The 21,895-nt window shown below is 43.5% G+C and overlaps 1 protein-coding gene across 22 annotated transcripts in view; it reads left to right on the top strand.

Annotated features, from left to right (window-relative positions):
* The window catches only part of SP140 (SP140 nuclear body protein), a 66,494-nt gene that overhangs the window by 17,255 nt on the left and 27,344 nt on the right, over positions 1-21,895 (top strand). For 13 of the 22 annotated variants that reach the window (XR_009254509.1, XM_058702059.1, XM_058701994.1 and 10 more), the window contains 6 exons: positions 7,827-7,910; positions 10,346-10,477; positions 12,703-12,786; positions 16,929-17,012; positions 17,781-17,864; positions 20,626-20,709. Coding sequence is in view for 21 of the 22 variants with exons in the window: in XM_058702059.1 (XP_058558042.1) it covers positions 7,827-7,910; positions 10,346-10,477; positions 12,703-12,786; positions 16,929-17,012; positions 17,781-17,864; positions 20,626-20,709 (552 nt within the window). In the remaining variant the exon portion in view is untranslated. The remainder of the gene's footprint in view (positions 1-7,826; positions 7,911-10,345; positions 10,478-12,702; positions 12,787-16,928; positions 17,013-17,780; positions 17,865-20,625; positions 20,710-21,895) is intronic. The other 9 variants (XM_058702093.1, XM_058702106.1, XM_058702113.1 and 6 more) reach the window with 5 other exon arrangements.

The following is a 21,895-nucleotide window of genomic DNA, read 5'->3' as shown; positions in this document are numbered from 1 at the left end:
TGGAAAAGAATGCCACTGAACTGATGGAAATCACCAACAAGGTTTTTGTAAATTGGGATTGAGCTGCCAGAAAGGAGGCAGACTGAAGAATGAAACAAAAGGCAGTTCTCCTGGCCGCAGCCTTGGGAAGACCACCGCATCTGGAATGGACCCCACAGAAACCACGAGGGATTCAAGAACAAAAAAGAAGGGTGCCACTGGGATGGGATCAATGTGCCTGCTACAAAGAGTTTGAACACTGGAAAAATGAATGCCCCAGTTGCCAAAAGGGAAAACCAAAAACTTCCACTCCACTCAGCTGCTACCAACCAGAACCACCCAAGGCTGACCTGATCAGACAGGCAGGAATGGACCCTGATTGGGAGAGACCAGGCTCTATCCAGCTGGGCCCCCATGAACCCATGGTGAACATGATGGTAGGGGGCCAGAGAAGAGACTTCATGGTTGACACTGGGGTTGAACACTCTGTGATGACACACAAGGTGGCACCTCTGTCGGCTTGAGAAGTCACCATCGTAGGAGCCACTGGGATGCAAACCCGAAGGCCATTTTGCGGTCCTGACAATGCTGGCTGAAGGGTCGCCAAGTAGTTCATGAATTCTTGTATTTACCCAACTGCCTGGTCTCACTGTTAGGTAGAGACCTCCTAGCCAAGCTGGGAGCAGAAATACTTTCACTTCAGATGAAAAGACACAACTGTGCCTAAATGAAAAGGCCCAACCCACGATTTTATCCTTGACGATATCATAGGAAGAAGAGTGGAGGTTACATATTTCTCCTCCCGATGAGCCAACCGTGGCCCCCGAGGTAGAAGCTGAATTCCCTTCAGTTTGGGCAGAAGAGAACCTCCCTGGTCTGGCAAAAAACCACCCCCCAATATTAATTGACCTAAAGCCTGGGACCCAACCTGTCAAAATATGCCAATATATGGCCCCATGGGAGGCACACCTGGGGACCCAGACACACTTGAACAGGCTACTCAAATGGAGATTTCTAAAAGGGTGCCAGTCCCCACGGAATACTCCCCTGATGCCTGTGAAAAAGCCTGGGACAAATGGTTACCACCCTGTACAGGACCCAAGAGCCATTAATGAAGCAGTCATAATGCTACATTCAGTGTTTCCTAACCCATACACTCTACTAGGACTCATACCCCCTGAGGAAGGATAGTTCACAGGTCGAGATTTAAAGGACACCTTCTTCTGTCTCCAGCTAGAGCCTAATAGGCAACCCCTATTTGTCTTTGAGGGGAAAACCCCGCCACAGGAACAAAGGAACAATTCTCTTGGACTAGACTGCCTCGAGGATTCAAAAATCCACCAACTTTTCTCAGTGGGGCCTGGCATCTGACTTAGCCAGGTTTCCAGGACAGGACCTAGTATGTGTCCTCCTCCAATATGTGGATGATTTCTTGCTAGCCAGTCCCACGCAGACCCAATGCTGGGAGGGAACCAGGGCCCTACTCAAGCCACTACCAGAGGTGGGATGCTGGATGTCAATGAAAAAGACACAGATTTGCCAACAGGAAGTTAAATATTTGGCATTACCCAAGGCAAATGGATGCTGGGAGCCAAAAGGAAACAGGCAGTCTGTGCCATTCCAGTTCCCACTACCTGCCGGCAGGTCTGAGAGTTTCTGGGAGCAGCAGGAGTCTGTCAGATATGGATGCCAGGGTTCTCAGAGTTGGCCAGACCTCTATACGAGACACTAAAGGGGGAAGAAAGGGGATCCCTTTTCTGGGGCCCTAATCAAGAAAAGGTGTTCACAGACATAAAAATGAAATTCACAGAGGCACCAGCCTTGGGACTCCCAGATGTATCACGAGATTTCAACCTGTTCATGCATGAAAACGATGTGGGTGGCCCTGGGGGTTCTAACCCAGGAATTGGAACCTGGCAGAGACCAGTGGCATACCTTTCAAAACAGATTGACTCAGTTGCAGCGGGATGGCCACCCTGTTTGAGGGCACTGGCAGCCACCACACTTTCAACCAAGGAAGCAGACAAACTCACATTGGGGCAAAACCTAAACATTGAGGTTCCCCATTCAGTTATTGCCCTGATGGATGCCAGGGGGAAACACTGGTTAACTCATGCTTGGATGACACAATATCAGGGACTACTATGTGAAAACCCATGAGTAATATTGGAAGCCATAAAAACCCTAAATCTTGCCACTTCCTGGCCTGCAGCAGCAGGGCTCCCCAGAGCATGATTGCCTAGAGGTACTTGATGAGGACCATTCTAGTCAACCCGACCTATCAGACAGGCCCTTACGAAATTCTGACCTCATCATATACACAGACAGCAGCAGCTTCATGAGCGAAGGCAAAAGATATGCTGGCTATGCAGTAGTCTCTGCTTTTGGGGTCATAGAAGCAAAGGTCCTTCCACAAGATGGTCAGCCCAAACATCAGAACTGTGGGCCCTAATGAGAGCACTAGAACTCAGTAAAGACAAATGACCAACATACACACTGACTTACTCTATGCCTTCACCACTCTACACGTACATGGGAGAGAGGACTATACAAGGAGAGAGGACTCTCTATACAAGGAGAGAGGACTTTTGGTAGCAAGAGGAAGAGAAATAAAAAATCAGGAAAGAATCCCAAAACTATTAAGAGCAGTCTGGGAGCCAAGGGAACCGATGGGCAGATGCCGCAGCTAAGCAAGCAGCAGAAAGACAAACAACGCCCTCAAAAATCATGCTGGTCCAGGAACTGCCAACTTCCCCAAGGCACACAATCCAAGAAACAAAATGGGCACAACAGGAAAAAGGAAGCCAGACAAAAGAAGGATGGTGGATACTTCCAGATCAAAGAGTCTATACCAGAGCAGCTAGCCCACCAAGTGGTTCTCCAACAGCGTGAGCTCACCCACCTGGGAAAAACTGCCCTTGAAAGCTTACTACGATGTACTTGCTCAGCTCCCATCCCTCTGTGCCTCGATCTCTCAATGCTTCCTCTTCAGCACTCAAAATAACACCAAACAAGCCCCTACTGGGCCCACGGGAATCCGACACTATGGTCAGGCACCCTTCGAAGATTTGGAGGCAGACTTTATCAAAATAAGACCCAGTGGAGGTTACAAATTTCTTCTGGTACAGGTATGGAATGTCATTAACCCATAGGCTAAGACAATGTCCCAGCTTTCGTGGCCAAGGTGGTGCAACAAGCAGCCCAAACCCTAGGTATCCAATGGAGCTTACATGCAGCCTACTGGCTCCAGAGTTCAGGGAAAGTGGGCCATCTGAACTGGACCCTTAAATCACAGTTTAAGTAAATCATGGCAAAACTATGTTAGGAAGTTAACTTGCCCTGACCAGATATACTACCCCTAGCTTTTTTCCTAGCATGTTGTATACCCCGGACAAAAACAGGATTCTCCCTATTCGAGATCCTGTATGGAAAGCCCCCTTCACTAGTCAAATTCAAGGGCGACCTGACAGAGCTAGGGAATTTAGAAATACAAAAACAATTACAAGGATTAAGGAAAACTATATTTGAGATACATAGATGGGTGACAGACAGGATTACCCATTTCCCTAGGAATAACTGGGCACGCTCGCAAACCTGGGGATCAGGTTTGGATAAAAGATTGGAAAAGGAGACCAGTCAAACCTACCTGGAAGGGACCCTATTTAGTTGTGCTAACCATGCCCACAGCCATCAAGGTTGCAGGACTAACCGCCTGGATCCACCATTCTTGAGTAAAGGCAGCCCATCTGTCACCTGACAACCACTTTGAATGCTAACCAGAACAATCCTCTACAGATCATTCTTTTTTTTTTTTTTCTTTAAAAAAAAAATTTTTTTTTAACGTTTATTTATTTTTGAGACAGAGAGAGACAGAGCACGAACGGGGGAGGGTCAGAGAGAGAGGGAGACACAGAATCTGAAACAGGCTCCAGGCTCTGAGCAGTCAGCACAGAGCCCGACGCGGGGCTCGAACTCACATACCGCGAGATCGTGACCTGAGCCGAAGTCGGACGCTTAACCGACTGAGCCACCCAGGCGCCCCCTCTACAGATCATTCTTAAGAAGACAGCGGATTATCAGCAGCCAGCAGCCAACACCTGAGAACTTTCTGTAACCAGAAGCTTGAGGAAATCACCAAGCGACTTAAATGAACTACAGCAAATCGTTGTCTCTCGAATTTCATTGTCATTCCCTACCTATTTCTCTTCCCATACTGGTTGTTATCCTCTTTGCTGTGGGGCTTACCCAAGTTATTCCCTCAGATTGGCACCTCAGTCACAAACCTTGTTAGCCTTCCTCTACTTACTAGTGTCAGGATGCCTTATTCTCCTTAGATGTATACATATGTATATATGTGTGTGTACGTATGTATATGTATATGATCTGAGTTGTGATTGATGTCCTTCTCTGTATGTCTGTTTTCTGCCTTTATATCCCCAGGATGGAATCACTCCCACTGAGGCTGAATCAGCCTTGTCTCCTATCCCCATTGTGTATATTCCTGTTCCTAACATTCTCAAAAGGGATCTTTTCATCTTACCAACCGTGTTCTTGTTCCACTTACCACTGCCCCTCTTGGAACTTTCCTCCCTTACTGGAGGGATGTGTCAAAGCATCTTCTGATGTCTTTTGCCTCCAGGACGGACAGCCTTATGTTACAGGCCCAGATTGCCCTGACTGTTACCCTGCTCTCCCTCCCTCTGCTCGTATTCCCTCCCCTGTTGCTCCTCCCCCTGTTCCTACTCCTCCCCTTGCTCCTCTGGGCCTAAAGGATGAGATAATACTACCACCATGCCCCTGTACCACTGTTTACCCCCACATGCCAGGAAGATGTTATGATGCCAGGAAGATTACTCCCTGTAACAGAAACAGGAGAACTTACTGGATGGGAAAATTGAAAATGAGACGCTACTGGGGGCTGCCTGATCCGACCTGCCCTGATATCCCCCATGACTGTTGGGTCACCTCTGACCCAACCTATCGGCCTCTACCTACACTTGAATCGGGCAGACCAGTTGCTTTAGATCCCCACCTGGACCAGATGTTGAGTGCAACCCATTGTGTCCTCAATGATACCAATCCCAGCCTGGCCAGAGCCTGCTGGCTCTGCTTGTCCACACGACCCCCTCTTTACGCAGCTACTCTGATAACACAGGCAACTATAAATGTTACCTTGTTAGCTAAAGACCCAGACCCCCACATTGAGACCTGTACTAACTGGAGTTGAACTGTCCCAAACAGCTGCCAGGTGCCTGAGAAACAAAATGGGAACAGAGCCAGTTGGCAATCTGACCATCAGCCAGTGCAACCAGACTCTTGACACTCAAGAACATAGTCATCTTCCTACAACCCAACACTGGTGTTGTCCCCTCTCAGGGCTTTTCTTTGTATGTAGGACAGATGCCTACCTGTGTCTACCAGCCATTTAGATGGGCATCTGTACCCTGGCCTTCCTTACTCCTCAGATAAACATTGTTCCCAACAGTCAGTCTCTTATAGTGCCCTTGGCAGTGTATACGCAATCAAAAAGAGCCATTCAAGTCATCCCCCTGCTGATTGCTTTTCTTGAGTGACTGCTACATGCCAGACACAGAGAGTACAGTGGTGAAGAAAATACACATGACCCGTGTCCTCATGAAACTTACAATTAGTGGGGGTGACAGATGTTAACCAAGTAACCCCACAATAATTGCTCAGCCAGGACCTGAATTTGCTGAAACATAGGATTTGAATCTCTACTTTTTTTGGGGGGTGGGGGGGAAGGCATGAAGTATATGCTTTTGTAAGAAAGGAGGAAGCATCTGTTACTTGTAGACATGTTCAAAGATTAAGAGATTTTCTTTGTCTTAGAAAATTTGTCACTTGGTGCAGTTGTGTGCCAACTGACTTCTCCAGACAAACAGTGGAGATGTCACAAGAGAAGCCCAGGAAATACCCAAGGCTTGGGGAGGGGAAGCTTGTGAAAGCCACCGAGCATGAGCAACACAGTGGACTGACAGAATGGTGTGACTGAAAATACCGCCTGGGAGGGAATGTTTGGAAGCTAATTCTGAGAAGGGAAGTTGGTTGGGGATTTTTGAGGGTCCAACACCCAGTGCCAAGAGATTTGAAGTTTATTATTTGGGAAATAAAGAGGTAGTGAAGGATTTTTAAGCAGAGAAAAAGTAAAAGAAGTCAATATAAAGAATGGGATGTGCTGATTTGTGAAAACCGTATCTTGTTGAAAATAAAAGCGATCATATTTCCATGCTATGATGTATCCAAGTCAGAAAAAGGAATAAAGGAAGTCAAATACCTGGTCATAAATTTGAAGTTAGCGTTATATGTGTAGCCAGGATGGCCCCAGATCATGGTTATGAAGGAATGGCAGTTACTGTTACTACTCACATCTCAGGGGCTCAAATCCTCTCCATGCACTGTGGGGATCCCCTTCCCTGGGCCTTAGCACCCACATCACATGTGTTAGCTTTTGGGGCTCCCTGTGCTGAGGTTCATGGCAGCACTGTCCACCTGCCCCCAGGGAGGTCACTACTGGCATCTCCTAGACCCTGGTGTTCAAGGGAACTGCAGGTCAGTAGCCCAAAGCCAAGAAACTGGTAGGAGGGCTGTACAATGTGCAGAGAAACACCTGTGCTTGGGCCCCCCTCTGTGTTCCCAAGACCTCTGACTCACACAGCATTTGCCCCCATGTCCTCCTTCAGACAAGAATATGGCAGCTGTACCAGTAGGTGACCCAGGAAGTTTGCCTGGACAAGGAGTCAACATGTCCTGGGGATGGCAGAAGCATCTGTTGTTCCAATAAAACCTTTCTACCTTCACCTCCACCCTACTGCCCTGACCCTGCAGTGGGTATTGCCTCCAGGAGGTGTGCTCTGGACAGCTGTCTTTCTTGGCCAGCATCTTTCTCTATTTCTTGGACTTTTTTCCTCATGTTTTGTCAGTCTTCCTTTTCCATCTGTCTTTGCTGAGGTACCTTGAAATGCAGCTGCGAAGCGGGGGTGCCCTGAGCTGGTTTTCTGCATTTTGTGTGATCACTTTCTGGGTCACTGGTACAGCTGTGATATTCACTTTCTGTTGTGCCTTTCAAACAATATGCACTTCTTGTTTGTGCCTTACAGAGTGTCTTGTTGTTACCTGTGTCTCTCCCTACCCATCCCACCCCAGGAAAATGCTAGTTCCTCTTCACTGTTGTGTTTCTTTGTAACCAGCTCATCTTCCTTCCCTGATCTAAGATCCCCTTCCTCCCTCCCTTCTTCCCTTCCCTTTCCTTCATTTTCTTTCTTTCTTTCTTTCTTTCTTTCTTTCTTTCTTTCTTTCTTTCTTTCTCTTTCTCTCTCAGTCTCTTTATTTCTCTCTTTCTCTCTCTCTTTCTTCTCTCATTTCTTTGCTTTGTTGTTTCTTTTCTTTAAAACCTCCACCCTTAAAAGATGTTGGGGCTTTCTTTTTTCATATAGGTCTATTTCTCTATAAACTACTTTTCTCTGGCTGAAATGCCTCTGCTTCTTCTCTCTTCCTAGTTGCACGTAGAACTTACAAAACACAGTCCATATATATTATTTATTTTTAATGAGCTTTCATTGGTCTCTGGTCAGTCTAAACTATTTACAACTTTTCCATCATCCATCCTTTAAGTCCTGTGAGGCACATCTTGATGTAGAGCAGATGTAGGATTCCAGGAGCAGCATCAGTCTCTGGTCCTGTGAAACCCACTGAAGCCCAGGGTTCCCTGATGGCTGGGAGGCTCCTGCTGAACTGCCAGAGTCAGGGCTGTGCCAGGTGTGTAGTTGTGAGAAGAAGCACCTGGTCACCGTTGGAGGGCTCTAACTGCCTTTCCTTACTCTTCCCAGTGATTTATGACAACTTCCATTATGAAGCCATTGATGAAGAAGAGACAAAGGAGATGCTCCATTTCCAAGTACACCATAAGCTAGGTACTTGTGACTCAATAGAGACTTGTTCTTTCGAGCAAGAAAGAGGCGAGCAGAAATCAGGGGGCCGAGATCCTGGGTGGACAGTGCACCATGGGGAGGGGCACAGAAAGAGATGGGGAGCCAGACCACGGATGGCGATATGGGATCCCAGCTAACCCACCAGGTGTGGAATCCAAAAATTTTGCCAGGCAGATAAGACCACTCAGAATATGGAACGGAAACGCACAAGAGCAGGTCTTACTGTGACCATGAGGCAGAATTAAGGGGAGGAGCTGACAGTGGTTAACTGTGAGTTAGACATTCAGTAGATCTGGGAAGTGGTAAGGTTTGCCACCAGGTAACAGGTCCAAAGAGAAAGGCAAGAAGGAACTGCTATAAATGCTTCTGCCAATAAAAGAAAAGAGGAGAGGGAGGGTTGTAATTATGTGCAGAAGAGAACATGGAAGGAGCGGTACTGTGTAGAAAAGAGAGGAAAATGGAAAATAGTGTAAAGGGGAAAAGAGAATTAAAGGCAGTAATCACTTTAACAGTGACAACAGTAGTGATACAGACCTTTCTCAGACCGCTAGGGATAAGGTCAGCCCTTCCCATGAGGCAAAATATTCCTCACATATGCACTATATACTTAAAATTTTTTTTTTAATGTTTGTTTATTTTTGACCAAGATTGAGAGAGCAGGGGGGTAGCGGAGACAGAAAAAGACAGAGGATCTGAAGTAGGCTGTTCACTGACAACAGAGAGCCCAATGTGGGGCTTGAACTCATGAATCATGAAATCATGACCTGAGCCAAAGTCAGACACTTAACCAACCGAGTCACCCAGGTGTCCCTGAACTATGTACTTTTGTAAACAATAGCCACTGTTTCCAGCTTTTCAATCATTCTTTTGTTCCTATTCTTAACAATAATTAATTGTTAAATTATAACATATACACCATTAATATTGAAAATTATGATTTCTTGCTAAGTTACTATAACTCTGTTTTCCCTTTACAAGTACTCCTCATAACAACCCTATCATAGGGTTTTGTTTTCCCATTTTCCAGAAGAAACTGAGGCATGAGGATGGTTAGTGATTTGTGCAAGGTCACCTGACTGATCTAGGACTTGAACCCTCTCCTACGTGCCAGCCAAGGGCAAACATGCTGAGGCTTTGCTGCCGGGCTTCACCTCTGGCTCTACCTCTCGCTTACTTGGGCGAGTTACGTAATTTCTGTGTTCCAATGTATAAATTGAAGCTATAAATCTGTCTATTAATCTATTCTAAAATAAGGTTGTTGGAGAATTTAATGATTTAATTTATATGAAGCACTTATAATAATTTGTGGCACAAAGCAATTGTTATATGCTACCTTCATTATAATGTGTTTCTGATTCCAACACCTGGACATTTAACAATGCTCCAAATTTGAAGACTTTTCTCCTCAGATGCCCACTGAAGAGAAAGTTATTTCTCAGACTAGAGTAGCAGTAAGTGAAACAGTGTTTAAGACCAAAAAAAGGTCTCTATCCTCAAGCCAAATGCCTACAAAGAATTATTTATTTGTTAAATGTTGATTTTCCCCCCTTGCAAATGATCAATGTAAGAAAAACCACAGACTATAACCAGACTTATAGAATACCATTAATATATATCCTTTCATTTGTATTTATATCTCAGTATATATTTTTTCTTTTTTTTATTTTTTTATTTTTTTTATTTTTTTTAGTATATATTTTTTCAATGTATTAATGCATTTATATAAAACTTGGATCTATTTTAATAATCACAGTTGTCACAAACTATGGGTCTGCAGTTCTTTCTTGTCCAGCAAGAGAGCAGATGCAGAATTGAATACAAGAGGGGCTAATGTCTGGGAGGAGACAAGACCCCAGAGCAGAGGTTTTGTCTCCGTATTTATTGAGCTCACAAGATATTATCCACGTGGTGAACGAGAAGAAAACAAGATGTTACACACATGAACAAGGAGAAAACAATCAGACAGTAATTGTTAACTTGTCTATGTAAGAAGCAAAGGGTTTGGGAGGCAAGGGGAGTTTGTGATCAAAGTACAATAGTGTATTGGCATCAGATGGAAAGTACTTGTGATCCCATTACAATATCTAGCTAACCTCAGGCGTTTTTGCCCCGTGGTGGTGGCTTTCCACCCTAAGTTTTTTCTAACCCATTTATGTAAGTAGAACCTATTTCCCCACATACAGTTATTCTTTTGAATAAAATAAAATTGCTAAAAGCCTAAAAAGTACATTAAAAAGTACAAAGCACGTCAAAAATAATTCCAGAGATTCATCTACTGAGGCTAGTAGGAATGAGAATGGGATGGTAGAAGGGTCAGTGATAGTTATTAGAAAAGAGTAAAAGAGGCTCATCATGGAGGGGAGGGAAACAAATTCTTCACCGTTCCTGATGTCGTCTTGGTGATGCCCTGCTTGTAGCTGGAATCCCAGAGCAGCTCAGTGATGGACAACAGATGAACATAATGGAAGGAGATTCATCTCATGACCCAAATGACACCGTAAGAACTGAGGAAATGGAAAATAAACGTGTCCAAGAATTTGAACAAACAGGTAAGGTTGACTGGCAGTCCAATATTTTCCCGGGTGACTGTGACCTATGGCACATACAGGCAGAGGTTCAAGCTGTGTCATGTGTTCATAGTTTAGAAAGAAGGCTCCAAGGAGCCATGAGTGGGTCAGAGGCATAGACCAGAGCCTGAGGCAACGAGACATTTATTTACCAAAAAAACATTTATTTACCACAAGCTGTGTCATGTGTTCATAGTTTAGAAAGAAGGCTCCAAGGAGCCATGAGTGGGTCAGAGGCATAGACCAGAGCCTGAGGCAACGAGACATTTATTTACCAAAAAAGGGTGTCTGGTTCCTGTGGCAAAGCAAAGAAAGAAAAGACCACAGAGAGACAGGGAGGGTAGGATGCTGGAATAGCATAGGCAGAGAGAGCTAAAAGAGAAAATCTAGAGATGTTCCATGGAAAAAAGAAACCTCCACTCCTACTTCACACCATCCACAAAAAGTAAGTCACCTTGGATCACAAATTTACCAGTTAAGGCTAAAACTATAAAACTTCTAGAGGAAAAAACAGGAAAGTACCTTTGCAAGCTTACGGTAGGCAAAAATGAATTATATAGAACACAAAAAACATGGATTACAAAAGAAAAACGGCAAACTAGACTTCGTCAAAATTAAAACCTTGTGTTTTTCTAATGACACCATTAAGAAAAGGCAAAAGCGAGTCAGAGAGAGGGAGAAAGTATTTGCAATACACACACCTGACAAAAGATTGTACCCAGAATAAAGAACTCCTATGAACAAATAATAAGACACCTACTAATTCAAAAAATGGACAGAAGATTTGACCTGATAACTTCACTACAAACAATAGAAAATGGCCAGTAAGTATATAAACAAAGTGTTCAATGTCATTAATCATCAGGGAAATGCAAATTTGAACACACAAGTTACCATTTACTCCCTAAAATTGCTGAAATGAAAAAGACTGACAACACGTTGGTGAGAGAGTGGAGTGATTAGAACTCCATACGTATATTTTTGGTAGGAATGTAAGGCGATATGATCACGTTGGAAAACTATTTGTCAGTCCCTTATAAAGTTAAATCTAACCTGTGACTCAGTCATTTGACTCCTAGGTATCTTACTCATGAGAAATGAAAACTTATGTTCACACACAGATTTGTACAAGGATGCCTATAGTAGCTTTATTCCTACCAGCTAAAATATGGAAACATCCATAAATAAACTATGATACATTTACAGAGTGGAATACTATTCAGCAATAAAAATGAACGAACTAGGGGCGCCTGGGTGGCTCAGTCGGTTAAGCATCCGACTTCAGCTTAGGTCATGATCTTGCAGTCCATGAGTTCAAGCCTCACTTTGGGCTCTGTGCTGACAGCTCAGAGCCTGGAACCTGCTTCAGATTCTGTGTCTCTCCCTCTCTCTCGCTGCCCCTCCCCTGCTTACACTCTGTCTCTTGTCTCTCTCAAAAATAAATAAACATTTTTTTTTAAAAAGGAATGAACTACTAGTATATGAAACAACATGGATGAATCCCTGAAACATTATAGTTGACTCCTTACTATCTCAGGGGGCAGGGGCTCCAACCCCCTGCACAGTTGAAAATCCACATATAACTTTTGACCCTTCAGAAACTTAATTACTAATGGGCTACTGTCGACTGGATGCCTTTCCACTAAATAAGTGGTCAGTTAACACACAGTTTTATGTTATAAGCATTCTATACTGTATTCTTATAATAAAGTAAGCTACAGAAAAAAATTTATTTAAAAATTCATAAGAAAGAAAATACAAGTGGACCCACGGAGTTCAGACCCATGTTGTTCATGAGTCCAATGTACATTGAGCAAAAGAAGCCAGTCACAAGCATACATACTGTGTAACCCTTTTTATATGAGCATCAGGACAGATAAGTACAGTTCCAGAAAGGAAGTTCTTCTTAATGGTGATAAAAATCAGAACAATGGCTGCTTACAGTGGGTGGAAACTGACTTGAAATCAGCATAAGGGAACTCTCTGGCATGGTGGAAATGTTCCAGATGTTGACTGTGGTGTTGGTTACACAGCTCTTTTACACTTACTTAAGTTAGGTGCATCTGCATGAAAAAGAGGCAAGCAAGATTTTGTTGAGTCCCAGGTGGGGTCCTTGGAGCTTGAATATCAGAGTTCAGCTTGAGCACACAGGGGTCTCTCCTCCGGTCACTGTCTAAATTCTGCCATTTTCTTGTCCTCTTCTTCAGAGTTCTGTGAACATTCACTTCTCCGAATGAATAATTTCAGTGTGCCAGAAGAGAGACTCAACTTACTGTCATATGTGGGACAAGGTAACTATTATTCATGTTACAATTTGGTATTAAATCTTTATTTTCTTGTCTTCATGGGAGCAAAGGCTGCATTTTGTCTCCTACCCCAGGTCTCTTCTAGTGTCTGCTTCTACTGGCCCTTACCTGCCCACAGATGTGACAGAGACTATGGGCAGAGAAATCTAAGCTCCTCGGTAGAGACAGTATTTGGTGATGGAGATTATAGAAAGAGAAAGTGGAAAAGGTAGCTAGGGGTAATAGAAAACAAATTACATAAAGAGATCCAATTTTCCAAAAGGAACATAAACTCCAGGGTGGGGAAGGGGGATAATTTTCAGTTAACTTCAAGAGACCAACTGAGAGGAATTTGGAGGTAGCATGCCATGTCCAGTCCACGTGGGAAAACTTCCCCCTGGGGCTGGCCAGTGGGGTAGACCCCATACTGTAGTCAAAGTCCCAGAGTGGAGTGAGTGGTTGAGACAGCAAGAGTGGGGAGCCTGGAGGATGCCTTCAAATAGACTGAAGGTCAAGGTAAAGTGGAAGAAACAGCAATGACAGGGAGGAAGCAGAGACAGTAGAAAAGAGAGAAACTGAAATATGGCTCAAGGATCAGAGGTAAAAAGTGAGAGAAAACATAAGGAAAGAGAAATATGGAGAGGAAAGTAAGTACTAGGAAGTGGAGAAAGCCAGGGAAAAGCAAAGGCACTTATGCAGAGAAAGAGAGTAGATGGAAACTAGGTGAAAGGTAAACAGAGGATAAGGGGGAAGAGGAACAGGTTGGGATGCTGCAGGTTTGAGGCCAGAGCACTGGATAGAAATGCCTTTGGACACAAGGGCTGACGAAGTTAGCTGCGAGTTTCCAGATGAAACTGTCCCTAATTATCAAAGTGACACTTACAAAATGTCACACTGCAATAAGCCTCTCCCTGAACATTCCAGTGATTCCCAAGACCAAACCTCCACCCTAGCTTATCTTCAGAGCTCATTTATCCGTGGACCTGAAGACCAGGGGCGTGATAGATCCCTACACTGATATTCGTTCAAGAGCCTGAAACTTGGCACTTCTAGAACTGAAAGCATTGTTCGCTCTTCATTGTTCAAGCTAGAGCCAATTCCTCAGCATTCTTTCCCTCATGATAGATCACTGTTGACCCGTGTTTTTTCAAGTTGGAAACCTAGCAGTTTGCCCCAGACTCCTCTTGCCCTCAATGACATGCCTGTTACTGCTCCAACATGGTCATTTCTTCTTCAGAATATCTCCCACCTGTCCACTGTCCATCTATCACATTCCCAGGGCAGAGTCTCTAATCTATGTCTCTGTCACTATTGTTGTTCTCAGAGGCAGACTTCTGCCTACCTCCTTCCTCCAAACTTATGCCCATTTAATGTATTATTTGCACTTCAACTAAATGGGGCATTTGAAAATAAAAATTAAATTGTATTACTTTCCTTCTAAGGAATAATAAGAAGTATTTCTTACTTTTAAATACCCCAAGGATTAAATAAATGTTTCTTTCAATGGGGTCCAAGGTCACCTACAGTGAGCCACCTGCCTGTTTCTCCATCCTCATCACCTGCCTCCTACATTACTACTTCAAGATAGAATAAACTTTCTTCCCTAATAATTTTAAATGTTAAATATCTCTTTCATATCTGAGCCTTTTCATATGCCTTACTTAGGATGGTCTTTATGTTCTGCTGTCCTCTATTTACCCTTCTCCACTCTGGGTAAATCCTATTTAAAACATACCACCCTAGGGAAGATTTTCTTTAGAGAAAGCTAGATAACCGAGAGGAGCAACCAAGAGACAAAGGGTAGAAAAGGAATAGAAGTTTCAGAGAAAACAAGGGAAAAATTCACAGAAACAGAGAACAAGAGAGAAGCACAATGAGAGAAAGAGAAGCTCCAAGAGATGGCAGCAGAACAGAGGCAGAGATTGGTAAGATTGACAGAATCACATGGAAAAGAGAAGTAGAAAAAGAACGATGTGTAAGAAATGGAAGATTTTCCCATGATGAGTGAATTATTCTCTGTTTCCAGGGAAAGCTACTGAAGGGAAGGCAACCTCAGGTCTGGGCTGTTGTTTTGTGGAGTGGAGCATACTTGGTTTTTGTTATTTTCTTGCTGTGAGTTCTCTTTGGTCATAAATTGAGATGTCTGTGAGATTTCATTCCTTTCTGCTGAGGACAACAAGGCTGTTGGGAATAAGCTTAGGAATCCCCTAGGCTTACACCAATGGGTTAACAAGGCATAAAGAATTACAAAGTCATAGGATGCTCACACCCAAGTTTGGGTAAACAAGATTAGGTAAATAAGTATAGAGAAGGTGGGGCAGAAGCCCCAGTATAGAGAGGGAGGGACAAAGACTTCAATATAGAACATAGGTATATGAAATAAACAAGATTAGGTATTCAGGTTGGAAGCACCCCCAATTTAGTACTATAGCAGAAAACTGCTTTCACAGGAAGGATCAAGTTAGGTAAACAGGTAAATTGGGGTATAGATTGTTGCTTTGCGCTGCAGGGTGAAGTTGCCCAGAGCAGAGATGATTAACAAAAGAAAGGTGCCTTGTCGATCCTGAAGTCATGTGTCCTACCTGTTTCATCCCCTAGGCTAGCTAAGATAAACAGAAGTGGTGCCTCATGTCACCTATAAACAACCTTCCACCCAATTGCCCGGCACCCGGATTTTGTTTTGTATTAACCCAAACCCCTAACCTTAAATATCTTCAAGACCCCACTTCCCTCACATCCTCAAGTTAATGTTCACAGATTCGTAGTCTCTTTGTGCACGTCCATCACCATGTTTGTGAGCCTTCTGATCCTAATAAAAACAGGGCAAGGACCCTTATTCGGGGCTCTTGTCTTTTCCTGGACATTAGCCGTCTCTAGCTTTTAATCCTGCATCTCGCTCTCTTGCTGGACAAGAGAGAACTTTAGACCCAGAGTCTATGCCACAAGTCCTGTTGGAAGACCAGTGATGAAGAAGAGCCACAGGAAGCCTTGAGCTCCCCATCAAGATGTGGGCCCAGTGAGGAAGGTGGGGGCAGGGGGTTGCCAGTGCTGGGCTGCAGGGTGTCAGGGGGCTGGATTTTGAGCTGGTGTTTCCTGATGTGTTTTACTCTGAGCACATGCCACAGTCAAAAGATCCAGTGTGTTCTAGAATCCCATGAGTCACATAAATGTTTCCAAGTACACATTCTAGGAAAAATATGCTGAAGAAAGGGCAATTTCTTTCATACCTATTCAGAGTAGAGGCTTGAATTGATAGCAACTGAGCATTTAGCTTCTCTAGAGAATAAAAACTATGTATTATTCTGTTTATTGATAACAGTATTTTGTGCCTAAGTTTAGAGAAAACCCCAGGAGAAACATGGTCCTTCAGATCAACTGCTCTCAACTCTAAATTATAATTTTTGACAAATAGTTTTTATTACGTTACTGTGATTTTTCAAAGAAATTTGGCAAACAACGTGTCATTTCACCTCCACAAACTTGTGCATTTAGACAAACTGTTGCTTCTTCCTATTTTATAGATAAATAAATAGAAGCACTGAAGTGTGTGAGGGTCTTTTACCAGGTCAAATTTGTTACGCAAGTGGAGGGACCGTGGTGATGGTCATGTGGGGCTGGCAGAGGGTCAGGGTGGCAGCATCACCAGTGCAGAGTTCACACCAGAGAACCCAGGAGATGTTCAGCTACCCAGGTGAGTGGATCAGGACCCGGTGCAAGAAGATCCTCATCCAACAAATATATTTCAGTGATAGGAGCAGGGAAAAAGAGAAGGGGCTGGTAGGATTGAGGCTTACCATGTGGGACGCAAGAGATATTAAAAGAAAAACTGAGCCACAAAAGAAACTTACAGAGAGCAATAAAGAGCCATGAAGAAGAAAAAGACCAAAAGGGCAGTCTAGGGATTCACGGAGATGGCCAATCCTTCATGGTATAGAAGCAATGGTGTGTGGTGACTGAATGACAAGAAGGAGAAAGAAGGTGTGTGAAGGATAACAGAAGAAGAGGCAGAGCAGGGCTGTGGATCGTCTTAGGTGAGGTTTTATTTTCCCAAGGAGAAGCTCACCTGAGCCCTGACACCAGAATTCAGTGTGCTAAGGTCTGTTCCCTCATCATCATATGTGGTTGGTCATTTCTGTGTTTCCCTTCAGTTTCCTATGAGCATGGCACTCTCCAGTGGACAAATGGTGGCCATTTTGAAGAGATGCCCAAACTGCTACCAGGTGATGGGGGAGGTAATTATAACTTAAATGGCCAATTACTTCATTAAATTTGTTTGTCAGTCTGTATGCAAGGGACACTTCCTTTCCTTCTCCCAAACACAAATACACACTTTTACTCAGCCCCTGTTTTTTTTCTCAGGTATGTGAGAGGTAAGGGGGATATATATGGATATAGATAAATACAGGTAGAATAATAATATAATATAACAATAATATGTATAGAATAATAAAAATGCAGACTGGGGGCACTAATGAAGTTGTCTAAGTGGGCCCAATTTAATCTAAATGTGCATGGAATCTAAATACTTCCAGGTTGGGATTTGGGAGGGGACAGATAATCTTAAACTTACTTCCTAGGCATTGCGTATGATTAATGAAAACTATGTATAGCAGAGATAGAGGAAGTGAGTTAAGAGAATAAATAAGGAGATATTGGAGCAAAGAGATACAGAACATCATGGAGGAACAAAAGGACAGAAATGCAAACAGTTGGCAGAAGTCAGGGAGAGCAAATGATAGTCAAAGAGATCCATTGCTTCATGGTGCAGCAACATGTGGGGACAGAGTTAGAGGGAGAAGAGGGAAGGATAGAGAAGGAGAAGGAGCCTAACAAGGTGTTAAAAAAAGGCAGAGCAAGTTCGGTCGGTACATACATACTTTTCTTCATGAGGAGCCATTCTCCTGCACTCTGAGCATCAGAGCTCCGATGCTCTCTAAGCATTGGCCATGTCAGGCAGAGTCCAGGCCAACTGTCTATCATGTTCTTGTTTCTATCTTCAGCGTCCTGTGAACTTGTGGCTCTACAAAGGGATGAAGGAGGAGAATCAGAAGAAATTCCCAGATTACTACCTTATGATGAAGAAGGTAATTAGGATTTAGATAAGTTATTGTCTAATCAAAGCTTTATTTTCCTGTCAATACAGAGGAACACCTATTCTTTCATCCCCTTCCCTGCTCATCCATCCATCCATCCATCCATCCATCCATCCATCCACCCATCCATTCATCCACACTCACATAAACATAGATTATGGCCAGCTTCTGGTTGCTTCCTTTGAAAGATACAAGCAGTGAAGAATGATCTCAGATTGGTTGCTGTTTCCTTGGGTGTAGAACATAGACAAAGAGATGGAGAGTGAAAAATATAGATGGAATCGTGAAATGAAGACAGACCAGAGTGATTGACAATCCTACCTAAATAGACATGAAGTCTAAATATAACCAAGCTGGAATGTGTTATCGTGAGGGGAGATCATTTTCAACCTATTTTCCCTGAGGTTGTGCCAGGAACATGAGCATAATGAGTATAATTGCAATACAGAGAACTCATGTGAAAGAGTTTTGAAATGGACCTGGCAAAATTAAGGATCTCTGCTTGTTTGCCAATGGCCACAGTCCAGAACATTGATAATGTGGGAGAAGGAATATGACAAAATATGCAGAAAGTCTGAAATTTAAGTTTTCAATTTCAATTCTTAGGTTGAAAAATTAGAAACAGTGTTAATAACTAGAGAGAACAGATAGAAGCAGGGAAATGAGCACCATGGAAGAAAGGAGAGAAGCTCAATAATCTTAAACAGGTAGAGAACATGATGTTAAGACAGAAAGATGCAGAGGCAGGAGGGAACACTAAGAAATAGAAAGGTGAGGAGGGGCATAGAAATTATATATTGAGAAAAAGCTACAGGAGATGAGTGAAAATTCAGCAGAGGTGAATACTGTTTACAAGGGATATAGAAGACAGTTTGGGACATTGTAGGAATTGAGAGAAGAGTCGCTGGTCAGAAACAAGTCTGGAACTAAGGGTGGAACATGTTAGCAATGTGTTTTGAGGTTATGATGTCCCTAGTTACCAGTATGGCACCTGTAATATTCTCAGAGAGAGTGAACCTCCCCCTAGGAAGTCTTGTCTGCTCCCATCTACAACGTATGATCCCCAAACACCTATGTCTTGCCCAGACTTGTCTTATGATGTCTGAAGGACATCTCCATTTGGAAGTTTTACAAGAACCTCAATACAAGACACCCACAATTGCATGTGCCATCTCTCTTGACACCAGATCTGCTTCTTTTCCAGTGTTCCCTATCTCAGTATGGAATACCATTGTTCCATTCTTCAGACAGAAACTTAGGGATCATCAGTGACCGATCCCCTTCCCTCAACTCACACAGCCTATCAGTCATCCAGGTTAGTCAGCTGTACCTCAAACTTGTCTCTTGCCCATCCATTCCTCTCTACACCCAACACAAATGCTCCGGTCAGATGTCTCTTCTCGCTGGAGACAGAGCAACAGCCTTTAGTCTCAAATCTTTGCCCCAGTCATATTCCCATCACACCCAATCTCTCCAGGTGAACCAGAGGACTCTGAAAATGCAGGTTGATTTATCCTACTTTCTTACATTAAGCCAATAACTTCTTGTTGTCAGAAAGATTAAGTCAATTTTCCTTACCATGACTCCTCCTGCCCTGCAATTACTTCAAAAATTTGCATAATGCTTTTTCAGTGATTTTAATTTTCTGATAATGCTTGCTCATCTGAGCTTTGGCACATGCTTGGCCCTGTGCTTGGACACCGAAACTATTCTGGACAGTTTTCTTGTTCACTAATTTGGTGAAATCATGTGGAAATTAGATACTGTCTCAGAGAGGCCTTTTCTGATCCTTAGAAAGCAACAAGATGAGAGATGGGGAGAAGACATAAAGCACAGCATCAGGAAGGCATGAGGAGAAAAAAGGGAGGTGGGAATAGACTTGGGGAAAGAAACAAACCAAGACAAAGAGGAATACCAAGACATCCCAGGAGTGAGATACAGAAGTAGAAATGCAAGAGGTAGACACATGCAGGAAGGGTGAAAATGAGAGAGAAAACAAAGTGTGGGAGACAACGTGTGCAAGGTTTCTGACAGTCTCTGTCACATTACTGGGCTGTGTGAGGCTTCCTTTTACCGTTGTAAAACCTTATGACACAGGCAGGCAAACTGTTGTAACCTCTGTTTTGTGGACAGGGAAAGAAAGCACGGAAAGGCACACTGGTTGTTTTTGCAAGGGCAAAACAGAAAAGGAAGAGTGGGCAGCAGTGGGTGTGTCACTGAGGGTGACAATGATAGGGAAACCACCTGGAAGTCAGGGTGGGGGCACAAAGGGAACATGAAGAGGAAGCCCCAGGAGCCCTAACAGGTGAGCCCCAAAGGAGTGAAATTGGGTCCAACATAAGACCCTCATTACCTTCATTAAGGAAAAAACTAACATTGGTGGGGAGAGAAAGCGTGGGAATGGACTCAACCACTTGGACTTGAAGACATCTAGAGTAAGAAAGCTCAAAAGGGTAATAGGAGAAAAGAGATGCATTATTACTGAAAGACAAAAACAAAAACAAGAGCGAAAAACAAGAGATGGGGGAGAAGTCCAGACAATGGAAGAGATACACTACTAGGAAACGGAAATGCAGGTAGGACCCTGAGAAGTGGACAGAGGAAGTGCAACAAGATGGCAGAAAGTAGAACGAGACAGCCTCCCAGGGGTGGCATGGAGCAGGCGCTCACTTTCCCATCCTGGTGGGCACGGACATGCTGAGGTTTGCTCCCATTGCCCTCCATGGTCCATCATGTCCCTGTTTCTCCACAGTGACCTATGATTCTAGAGCTCTGCAAATGACTAATGAAAGAAAACCAGAGGAGATGCCCAGCCTACCTGGAGAAGAGGGAGAAGGTAATTCTGATTTAAATTCCCAACCACCTCAATAAATCTGTATTTTCTAATCAGCACAAAGAAAAATCTTGCCTTTCGCCCATCCTACCATTCTCTTCTTCATATTCACGTACATACAGATGGCCCTGTGTCCATTTTCTGTTTTGCTTTTTTTAAAACTGTGAGAGAGACTAAGGATAACAGTGAGCAGAGCTCTTGAGTGGAGAGGGTATTCCTGCCTGGAGAACAAAGGGAGACAGGATATAGCAAAGGTAGGCTACAGTACCAGAACAGAAGGACCTGGGTGATTTTATTAAATGCCCATGAAAATCCAAATACCAGCAGGCTCTGGCAGCTGAGGCAATGAGATCGTTTTCAGCCTACTTCTGGAAGTACCAGGAACATGGAAATAAGTTTTGTGAGTGATTGCTAGGTTTGCACTGTAGAAGGTCTGTTGGGAGACTGTTAGGATAGAGCTGTTAAGAGAAAGCCATATGGTGCTGTGGTCCATGTCAAGAGGGAAGAACTTTTGTCAATTTGGGGGGAAGCATCTGTGAGACTGAGGAAAATAGATGGAAAATAGATGGAAATTTTACAGGCATCCAGGAAGATAATACTCAGAGAAACAGAGATAGAAAAGGAGAAAGCGAAAGGCAACATGGAAAGGATATAAACTCACTAAGAGATGAGATACGGAGATGAAAATTAGAGAGATTATATAATCATCTGGCAAGTAAATACCAAAATAATAATAATGCGGACGGAAGCACAACAGGAACTATGTAGAGAGTTATATCAAAATAATTTAAAAGTCAACAAGGAGTGAAAATTGCTGTATAGGGAGGGAAGAAGCTGGAATCTTGTAACACTGATGTTTGAGTCTAGACAGGAGCATCTTCCAGCAAATGGGGTCTATCTCACTAGTGAGTCTTCAGATTTAATCTCCCTAGTAAAAGAGTAGTGCCCGGCACACTGGGAGAGCAATATCCCTCTCCCTGTCAGTCTCAGCTACTCTCAGGTACCAGAATGAGTCTCAAATGCATGCCTGCTAGGCACACCTGACTCCCAAGGTCATCCATATATGTACCTGAAGGCATTTATCACAGGATCTTCTCCATCTGGATGACTTTCAGGAACTGACACTTCCCAAATTGAAACCAACAGCTTCTTTTGTGAAACTAGAAACTCCTTCTCCAGGGTTTGCTCC

Source organism: Neofelis nebulosa, chromosome 2 (assembly GCF_028018385.1).
Source record: "Neofelis nebulosa isolate mNeoNeb1 chromosome 2, mNeoNeb1.pri, whole genome shotgun sequence".
Taxonomy (NCBI): domain Eukaryota; kingdom Metazoa; phylum Chordata; class Mammalia; order Carnivora; family Felidae; genus Neofelis; species Neofelis nebulosa.
The sequence above is the reverse complement of the archived record's forward strand: the minus strand, read 5'-3'. Positions and strand labels throughout refer to the sequence as shown.